A 10401-nucleotide genomic window follows, 5' to 3' on the forward strand; every position below is an offset into this window, starting at 1 on the left:
TCTTCCCCGCAGGTGACGAGTGTGACGGCCTAAACGTCAACGTCAACTGCGGCCAGCGATCGCGCGTCCGGCGACAGGCCAGCGACAACGACGGACTCTACGAGGTCGAGATCAGCTTCCCGGCGCAGAAGTAAGTCCAGCCGGACATCTTAGACCATATGTTCGTTACACATTACGGGGGCCATTCAAGACGGTGCATTGGATTTTCAAATCGGTACCAATACGTTGGCTTATCGATGTAGTTTTTCAATTCCCCTATCCACACTTCTTTAGGCTATGGCCGCCCTCACGCTTGATTAGGTAAGTGACTTTGCCCCTTCCTGGACCTACCCTTTGGTAACAGTTGACATGAAATCTCATGGTCTTCATCGGCCCTCCCACCACCGCCGCGCCACTTCCTCGCCTTCTCCTCCGCGGCAGTGACGTCATGGGTCGCCCACCTGCGGCCACAGGTCAGGGAGCGTGGGACGGGGCTGGGGTAGCGGTGCCGGCTTGCCGGACGTGCCGCCCGCAGGTCGAACCGCGCTCCGGCCGCCACCGGGTCAGACTCGGCCACCGACGAGCGAGCTTCGGCGTTTTGGGGAATAGCGCAGGCGCGACGAGTCGACCTTGTGGGAGTCCAAACACGAGGGATTTTAAACGGGCTGGGTGTGAGGATTCTGTGGGAAAATAGACGTATATCGTTGCGATTGCTTCAGATAGAGATGCTCCAGCGCGGCTGCGTCCGTCGCGGTGCGTCTCTCTCCCTGCGAGGGCCGGGTGTCAAACTGTTCCGTAAATCTAGATTTTCCCCAGGCGGTGGAAACATCGAAAACTGTTAACTAGCGGTTGTCAGGCGCTGAGAGGCACGAGCGCCGGCCAACTGGCGGAACGGCGTGTGACGTAAGAGCACCGCGCAGCAGCGCTAGCACGCCGGCGCTGCGGACGCTCGCGACCGCGTGACGCCTTTTCACCGGGCGGCAGCCTCACGTTACACGAGCCGTGACTGGAGCGGCGGCGCCGCAGGCGGGCCGCTCGGCTGTCGACACCGCCGGACGCGCACCAGCCACCAGCGCCGGCCGGCCCGCGGCAGGCTGCCGCCCCTAACGCGTACCGTGATCGGCCTCAGCACAACGCATACCTTTATTTTTGGCGATATCAATATTAAGTTAGGTAATATGGCATAAAGTCAATTTCGTAAAGCGAAATCGGGGCGCCAATGGCGTGTTCGGTTAAAAAAAAAAGTTCGGTGAACTAACGGATGCAAAAATGATGGCAGTGCCATTTCGTAAGCGAATTGCCATACATTTTGCATTGGCGATGGACACGCTCTTTTACAGTTGTCTGAGTCTTCCTCCTTGGTGGAAGCAAAGAGAAAGCGTCAGCATGCGGTAGTATTTACCACGAACCAATAACCCTCTTAATATCACAGTGCGACGCCTTGTCCATTCATCAGAGGGCCCACAGTCTGGTGAATAAGCCGCTGTAATCGGCGCGGTAACCGGAAACCCAAAGGTAAAGTGCACCACTTACATAATTACAACCCGGTGGAAAAAATACACAATTCTGCCGTTCGACCAGCGAAATGGACCGGCAGTGGGTCGCGGGTTTTTGGGGGGTTTTCTCTAACCCGGGCGCTTTCACAGCTGATTCAGAGCGACAGCCGCAGTGGCGGGTCTGAGTCAGCAAAACGTCTCGCCTCGCCCCGCCGCCCACGGCCCAGAACGGGGCGGCGTGCGCGCGCGCGTCGGCGACCCTCTGCGCCGCCCCGGCCGCGCGGAGAAATCGACCCGATCGCCGTCCGCCTCAGACGCTCGCGCGCACTTAGAAATGCATGGACATCAATCCCAGAGTCAATCACTGAGTCAGGCAGCGCACAAAACGAAGCGGATGCAAATGGTGGTTATTTGACAAGTTAATTGCGCGACGTGGGACCCCTTTCCGAGAGGGCAAGAGTACGGGGAGCTAATGGCGCGCTGATAGGCCAGAGCAGGCCGGCCTTCAGTGCCTACCAAACAGCGGGTGGGCCGGAGGGCACCAGGTGGGTTGGCAGCTGATGAATAATTCACGTGCGTCGCTGCTGTCTGATCCGGAAATACACAGGTGGACCCAGACGGGCGGTGTGTTTTGCGTACTCCGGTGGCTGGGGGCGGCGCGGGCGCACAGCCGTTTTACGGCCTATTGTTGCGATTTGTGACAATGACGGCACCACGGAAGAAAACGTATTGTCCTCGACAAGTCGGGCGGATGGCCGCGACTGTCAGCTCGGATGCGTTCAACAATCGATAGTTGCTCATGTGCGCAGGCAGAGGCATGGAACACCTGGTGTCGCAACTTGAGCTAGCGTGCGTGAGGTGAGTGGCTTGCTCCTTCCCCTGGGTGTGTTCGCCTCCAGGGTCGTGATGTGCCCTCCTTGCTCCCCGCCCCCCGCAACGCGCCAGAGATCCAGCCGTGGGATCTAGACAGGATGGGGGGGGGGGGATTCTGGTGATTATAAGGGAGTGGGATCGTGCAATAGCTCGGCTTCCAAATATTTTCGACGGTCTCCTAATCCCAATATCTGTTTTGATCCGACCATGCTAAGCATCCAGTATTTGGCTGAGCACGAACGGTACTTTTCCGGTCTCTAAACAATTCTGATTCTTGGTTAAGGAAAACGAGCACGCGAAGCTGTCTCTCTACGTGCTTTTCTTCTTAGATACATACGTTATTTGAATTTATTCTTGGCCATACACTACATAAGTGACCTCCTGTCCGAACTCCCAGCGCCGTCCGCCCCTGTGACCCAGCTCCGCCCATCCTTAGGCCGCCTCTGCCCCTCGTGATGGCCACTTCAGTGGCCTCGTCAGCTCCACCTGTCGTCGACGCCGGTCCGCATCTCTCCGGCGCTGGCCAGCGGGCTCGGCCGACCTGCCCGGCAGCGCCTCCTCACACGGGCCAGTGACCCCACCCTGACCAATAGCGCAGCGGTCCCGTCCGGACGACCGTCCGAACGGGACGGGGACGGCTGTCCGGACGGGGTGGGGACGACTGTCCGGGCGGGGTGGGGACGGCTGACGGACGGAGTGGGGACGACTGTCCGGACGGGGTGGGGACGGCTGACGGCTGGCTCGGGCGTCGAACGGCTGGGTGGCGGGGGGGGGGGGGGGGCTCCGTGCTGCGATGGGCTCTGCAGTTATGGGTCGTGTATGGTCGTATTATATCGACCAAATTGCCAGAGTTTCTCGGTGCGATCAGCATGCGTTAGTCGTAGTGTTGTACTTGGTAACTTGTCACTGTCACGCTGGTGCGAAACATAGGTCCACCTGGAAGAGTTGGAGAAGCTCGTAGAAGCTCGTAGAAAGTAAATTTCTGGGGAGAAAAATAGTCCGAAAACGCTCATACACGTACTGAAAACGTTGCATCCAGACGTCATAAATTTCCAAATGGCGTCTTCACTTGGTGTTTGGCATCCACCCACTAGCCCCCGGGGTACGGTTCCAGCCATGAACAACCACCGGAGGGCGGGAGAATCCATCTGCCACGTACATTTCATCGCGTTTTTCGTGGCCAAACGACAAGCTTAATTCACGAATTGGCTGGCGCCGGCCGTGTGACCACCCCTCAGACCTATTTTTTCGCGCGCGCGCGCACGCCCGATGAGAATGGGGTCGGACGACGCTGGGCTGGCGCGCTGGCAGGGGCGAGCGGCCGCGTGCGGACGGGTTCGTGACGCCCGCCGAGCGACGCCCGTCTCCAATTACAACCGCCGAAACGCATTGTCTCACGTTTCACGTTACGCTCGCGCGCCGCGACCACAGTGTGTCGATCGCGAATTGGGTTTGACTGGTGGGAGACGGCGGCGCGGGATCCGCCTCCGGCCCGTCTCAGCGGTGTTTGAGGCGTTTCTGTTGACCAGACGCTGACAGCCGAGCAGCCCACGCAGGGCGCCACTGTTGGTTTTAACAGGGCTGTGGCCCGCCGACAGGGTCGGTCGTCCACAGCCGCATGTCATGCCTTCAGCCACAGCCACTCCTCCGAAATTTATACGTTCTTCGAGATGCATTGCTATCTTTCATTGCAATGAATTAGAGGGATAATCATGAAAACTAGCTCGGTTTGCCCACACATGCAAAAATGAGTGATTTGTGATGCAGTCTTCCAATGAAGGCTTAGGGTGCTTTGCTGTCCTGCTGAAAAGTAGAGGCCCTCGTACCTGCAAGCTATTTTTTTGCGGATTTCTGGTCATCGCCGGCTTCTTTCCGTCTACTTTGATCTCTCCGTGAATGTCGGCTACAACTCCTCTTGGTTCTTCTGCCCTTCACTGTAACGCGCCTACGTGCCGCCACCGCCATCTCTGCGGACGACGCTGGCACATCAGCCTCTGTGATTGTCGGCGCCGTGGACCGCCTGGTCTCGGGCGGCTGTAAATAGCCTCTCTGCACGTCAGAAGCCCGCCTCCCCCAGCTCGAGTTGCCCGTCCGCAGCTCCGGCGCCATCTCCACGGCTCTCGCCGTCTCCGCGGCGAGATCTCCCGGCGCCGAGTGCCTGACGGCCGGAGCGGCGCTGCTCGCCGCCGTGTAAGCGGCGTTTGATGGCGCCAGTGGCGCACCTGTGACGCGCTCGGCGGCGTGGCCCACTTGCTTGTGGCGGCCAGCGGTCCGCCGCGACGCCGCCGGCCTGGCCGGAACGATCGCCGGACGGGCGGGCAGCCGGGCAGCGCCTCTGCCCGGCGGCGCGCCCCGGCTCGGCCATGGCCGGCCGCATACCGCGGTCCCTCGGAGGCGCTCCCCTTCTCTCGGCTCTGTGGCACGCTCCTCTCCGCTCGGGTGGGACGCCACTCTCTGGGCCAGTCCGGGACGTGGGCGGCGCCGGGAGCGGTCTGGCGAGAGGTGCGCGCCGCCGGACTCGCAGCGGGTACGCCGGCCGTCTGCCCGCGCCCCGGCGCCATCTGGCGGCGAGACACGCCTCTCCAGCGTCAGTCGGGCCCGTGTCCGAGGCCCGGCCCGGTCTGGTCCGGTCGCGAGAGATGCGCCCCCCCCCCCCCCCCCCTCCCTCCTTTCACGCTCGCTCCGGTCTCTCCTCTCCCTCCGCAGTAATGTACGTCAGGAGGCCGCGCTTGGTCGCCGGGCCGTCGGAGCCCGGGCCGCATACCTCTCCGCCACCGCTCCCACCGCAGCTTGTTTTTGTCCCGCATCACAAAGAACAGGCGCGCTGGAGCCGCCGTCCGGCTCGCGGAAACCCTGGCCGGACGGGAGGGCCTGTGTGCCCTGCCGCGGCGGCGGGCGCGGCCACGTACCGGCCGTGAACGTCTGGCCCCGTGGCCGTGCCGAACCGGATCTGCAGCGAGCTCTCGTCTGGCGATGGTGATCCGGGCTGCTCGGCTGTCGACTCTCTCCGGCGCTGTTTCCCTCCCTCTCCCGCCGCGCCCCTCCTCCCTTTGAGACGGTGTTTAATTGAGCACGATTTCGTGGCCTGCTTTGTCTTGCTTCTAAGACACCAGACCGGGCAGAAGGACGCCGGGGCTATTGAGACTGTAGTGTGTAACATGCATGGTACGGTTTCTTTGCGCAGACCATTCAATTTGCATAAAGTTTGGAATAATGCGGGAGCCCCGGAAGGCCTGCAGAGTGCCAGCCTTGTCCTAGTTCAGACACCGCGTAGACCACTCGAGGGCTGCTGCAGGAGTAGACAGTACTAGAGACTGTTTGGTAATCGTCGAAATTAAAGCCATTGTTGATGGTGCGTGGTATTTTTGCTTACCCACTTACCTGTGTTTCGAGGTTTCTCTCTCGGGACGTGTTTTGTCGCAGATCTCCGGCTTGCCTCACCTCTCCTCGCTTCTCATAAGCAGCGCTGGCATGCCTCTTTGGCTGCCTCTGCATACATACATGCATACACCTACGTCGAGTTACATATGCTGCTCAGCTGGTTACCGTGCGTCGCCCAGCGTGCGGCGTCCACACTGAGCGTGTCCGTCGTCCTGTGTCTGACGTGCGCACTCCCGCTCTGTGTCTAACGTGCGCCCTGCCGTTCAGTGTCTGACGTGCGCCCTGCCGTTCAGTGTCTGACGTGCGCACATCCCGTTCTGTGTCTGACGTGCGCCCGTGCCGTTCCAGCGGTCCGGTGACCAACCCGGATACGAACCAAGCCACCGATGTGCAGAAGCTCATCGAGAGGATCATCCTGGAGAAGGTGAGTGCCAAGGGTGGCGAGGCGTGCCCGCACAGGGGCGCGCTCAGGGGCCGAACCGAGGCGAGGTGGTCACTCGTAAGCCTAGCCAGAGCCGAAGGAAAGGGATGGGGGAGGGTGGGCTGGCAGGTGATGCCGCTTGTTGGTGGAAAAAGCGCTACATGTGCCGTATAGCGTCCGATCAAGAGACGAAACCGGCATGGGCGTGTCCAGTCACGGCCTATGACGGCTGGGGACGCAAACGTTGCGGTACAGCACACAACGGTCCGGCAGGACAGCCACAGAAGCCACCGTGTGGCTCGCGCTGAACAGGTCACGCGCGCGGGAGCACGCCCATCGGCGGGGATTGTCGCCCTCCGGCGGCGCGGCGCCCGGGCGGGTCCGTGTTCCTTGGATGCCTGGCGAGGTTCTCCTGCTTCGGCCCGAGCCAGCGGCGCTCCGGCGGTTCTCTGCTGTCTCCACCGGTGGCTGGCATTCAGCGTTGTCCGCCGTGCGGAACATAGCGCCATTCAGTAACTGTCACTGACACCGCGCTCGGCCGCTCGTGCTCCACAGCCGCATCCGTACTCGCACCCGCACGCACCCCGCGCACGCACCGTCCGCCCGGCTCCCCAGAACAATGGCACAGGTAATGACACCGGCGCCCGGGGCGGTGCGGTCCGACCGCTGGCGGTTTTTGCTGGCGGGCCGGCGAACATCGCGGCGCGGACGCCGTCCGCCGCACCCGCATGGAAAAATGGACACAGGCGACGAGCGTGCGCCATTAGCGCGGACGGACCGACGCAGCCTGGCGGGGCTGGTGATCCGATGACGGAGACTGGCGGGGCTGGTGATCCGATGACGGAGGCTGGCGGGGCTGGTGATCCGATGACGGAGACTGGCGGGGCTGGTGATCCGATGACGGAGACTGGCGAGGCTGGTGATCCGATGACGGAGACTGGCGGGGGCTGGTGATCCGATGACGGAGACTGGCGGGGCTGGTGATCCGATGACGGAGACTGGCGGGGCTGGTGATCCGATGACGGAGACTGGCGGGGCTGGTGATCCGATGACGGAGACTGGCGGGGCTGGTGATCCGATGATGGAGACTGGCGGGGCTGGTGATCCGATGACGGAGACTGGCAGAACGGGCGGGACCGGGCGTGGTAGACTGCTGGTGCTGGAGGACTGGTGCCAGTGGTGCTGGAGTTCTCTGCTGGCTGGCTAGCTGGGTCGGACGGCATTGTACGCTGTGCCCAGTTTAAATGCTGTTTTCACATTGAAATGTGACATCTCCCGGACGAAACGAGCTCGGCGACCTCCACGCAGGAAAGAATTCAGCGCGGTAATAAGTCCGCTCACGCGGTGGGATGATCCGCACCGTGGAAAGCCGTGCTGGATTGGGCGCGTCGGGACCGCCTTAACCCTAGTTTGCATGTCAATTTTGTTTTGGCGGGCGTGCGTCCCGTGTTGCCGTTCCGGTCAGATTAGCTGCTGTAGCCTCGACCGCATCTGCTGCTGAATTGTGCGACCTTGCTCCTCATTCACCAGAGCTGTCAGAAAGGTCACGGCAATCACGCTCATTGCTTAGCTGATGTGGGCACATGATTGTTGTGCTTATGCAATCATGCCCATGTGGCGGTCATCGTATAGCCCGCAATCGCGCCTCTTTATCGGCAGAGATGATCTGTCAGCACTGTGGAGCGCTGCAAGCAGCCCAAGGGCGTCTATTCGTAACAGAACAAGTGCACACCATCCTTAAAATGTGAGGCACTCACTGCTGTTTGGTCCAAGTCTCCCAACACGCTGCCGACAGCACCGGCGTCCTCCGTCGGGCCAGCAGAATGCGGTCTGATCCGCGGTCGGCATTCTATAGCGCCGGGCTTTGTCTCGCTGAGAGGTCGCTGGCGTGTTTTGATCACGTGCTGGAGCGTCAGTCCGCGGCCAATCCGATCAAAGTGAGGCCGCTCAGTAACCTTGCACACCGCCTCGACGACGCGTGGGCCAGTGGAGGAACCATAAACCGGTTTTCTAGTGCGTTTTTTACGTGTTTGTTAGTACAGAAAGCGAAGTGCCAACGAATTTAGCCCTGCACAGCGCATGTTGCGGTTACACTGCTGCTGGACGGCCTATTTTTAATATGACGGCCCGCGTACGAGGCTGATAACTGCTGCTTCGCCGGCGGGAATGCACCGTGTCTTTGTTCACGGACCAACCCTGCTGCCTTGGTGATCTCATCGGCAGAGAGCTCACGCCATGCCATCTCCACAACCGGTCTGTCGCTCCTCGCTTCTGCTTACCGCTTCATATAGAATTGGATCCGATCAAGCCGTGGGAAAGCCTCCGCTCGCTGGAGCTTTATCTGCCGGCGACGGCTTACGATTGGCGATCGCGTGCTTTCTCTGTTGAGGTCGCCCCCACCGTCTCGCTTTGTTCGGCTTCATAGAGATGGTCTCCTGGCTCGCTAGGCTCGTATTGTCTCAGGTCTCCCTGATACGGTCGGTGCTGCAGCTGCCAACCTCGTCCCGTCTTCAGTCCGGTTGGCGCGGCAGGTCCCTGGGCCCTCAGTCTCGACGGTCTGGTCAGTTCCTTGACCGTCCGCAACTGCGGTCCTCCAGTGCCGGAGACTCGGCTCGGTCCTCTCGTGCCGGAAACTCGGCCCGGTCCTCCAGTGCCGGAGATTCGGCCGGTCCTCCAGTGCCGGAGATTCGGCCGTCCTCCAGTGCCGGAGATTCGGCCGGTCCTCCAGTGCCGGAGATTCGGCCGGTCCTCCAGTGCCGGAGATTCGGCCGGTCCTCCAGTGCCGGAGATTCGGCCCGGTCCTCCCGTTCCGGAGATTCGGCCCGGTCCTCCAGTGCCGGAGACTCGGCCCGGTCCTCCAGTGCCGGAGATTCGGCCCGGTCCTCCAGTGCCGGAGATTCGGCCGGTCCTCCAGTGCCGGAGATTCGGCCGGTCCTCTCGTGCCGGAGACTCGGCCGGTCCTCTCGTGCCAGCGACTCGGCCGGTCCTCTCGTGCCGGAGACTCGGCCGGTCCTCTCGTGCCAGCGACTCGGTCGGTCCTCTCGTGCCGGAGACTCGGCCGGTCCTCTCGTGCCGGAGACTCGGCCGGTCCTCTCGTGCCGGAGACTCGGCCGGTCCTCTCGTGCCAGCGACTCGGTCGGTCCTCTCGTGCCGGAGACTCGGCCGGTCCTCTCGTGCCGGCAACTTGGCCGGCGCTCTCGCCGAGACCTGCTGACGAGAAAGCGACCGGCGGAGGCGGCGGCCGCCCGGCAGCGCCAGTCCCGGCGGCCGACACCGCATTCGCAGGTGCAAGGGCAGCCCAGCCTGAACCTGACAGATGGGATGAAACATCCATGCCGAGTGAGCAAGCAAGCGGGAGGGCAGGGGGGTTGCACGAATGCGGTCGTCGTGCGGTGTTGGCCGCCACGCGCGTTGCTCGCTGCTGGTCTGCTCAGCTGCCGGCGCCGTCGTCTCGGTTCCGGCTGCGTGGGAGGGCGGCGCGGCGCGCTCCCAGACCGGTCGTGATCTGCGAGGTGCCGCTGCCGCCGCTGCCGCCGCCGTGACGGCCTGACTCTCCGGCCGGCGGTCCGGCGGCCGACAGGCTGTCCGATGGAGGCTGGGTGTGGGTGGTGGTTTGCAGTGCTACCTGGGCACGTAGACCGTCAAAACGGAAAAAGCCCTGCAGTCGTGGCTTATGCGAGCATTGTGGTGTTCAACATAGCAGTCGTTTTGTTTAGCGGCTCATGTTTACACCGGCACGCTCGTTCGCGCGTGCCGGTCCGTCAGCTGACAGCGCGCCGTCCGTGACACCCTCTGACAGTGTGTCCCTGACCTCCGGCAGGGAGAGTTTGATGTTCAGTCGCAGCTTCCGAACGTGGTGCCCGACCCGTCCTCGCTCGAGCTGGACTCTGAGTACTTCTGCGAGCAGGGCAAGGTGGTGGTCGGCGACCAGTGCGGTGAGTGACACCCCTCCCCGCTCGCCACGTCTCGGCCTGGCCCAGCGCTGTCTGCTGCTTTCGTCTGAAGTCGCCAGCCGGAGGGGATGTAAAATTGTTTAGCTGTATGGGAAATTCAGAATTGAAAAAGTCATATAACTTATAACGACATAGTTTCTAAGTTTGCACGCAGTGCCCGTGTATGTGTCCCCGACTGTTGGCCGTGGCCTTAACATGCCCAAGCTTGCCGCATCTTGGCCGGACCGTGACGTGACCCCGACCCCCGCCTGACGTGACCCTGAACATCCTCACCTCCACTCCCCTGACGTCACCACTG

At 61.9% G+C, this 10401-nt stretch overlaps 1 protein-coding gene across 1 annotated transcript in view; it reads left to right on the top strand.

Moving 5' to 3' along the window:
* Positions 1-10093, top strand: part of LOC119104284 (neurogenic locus notch homolog protein 1-like) — a 54189-nt gene extending 44096 nt beyond the window's left edge. The window contains 3 exon segments of the mRNA XM_037227980.1: positions 13-130; positions 6078-6153; positions 9971-10093. Of these exon segments, the coding sequence (XP_037083875.1) occupies positions 13-130; positions 6078-6153; positions 9971-10093 (317 nt within the window).
* The last annotated feature ends 308 nt before the right edge of the window (positions 10094-10401 follow it).

Source organism: Pollicipes pollicipes, unplaced genomic scaffold (assembly GCF_011947565.3).
Source record: "Pollicipes pollicipes isolate AB1234 unplaced genomic scaffold, Ppol_2.1 Scaffold_6052;HRSCAF=7182_pilon_pilon_pilon, whole genome shotgun sequence".
In the NCBI taxonomy this organism is placed as follows: domain Eukaryota; kingdom Metazoa; phylum Arthropoda; class Thecostraca; order Pollicipedomorpha; family Pollicipedidae; genus Pollicipes; species Pollicipes pollicipes.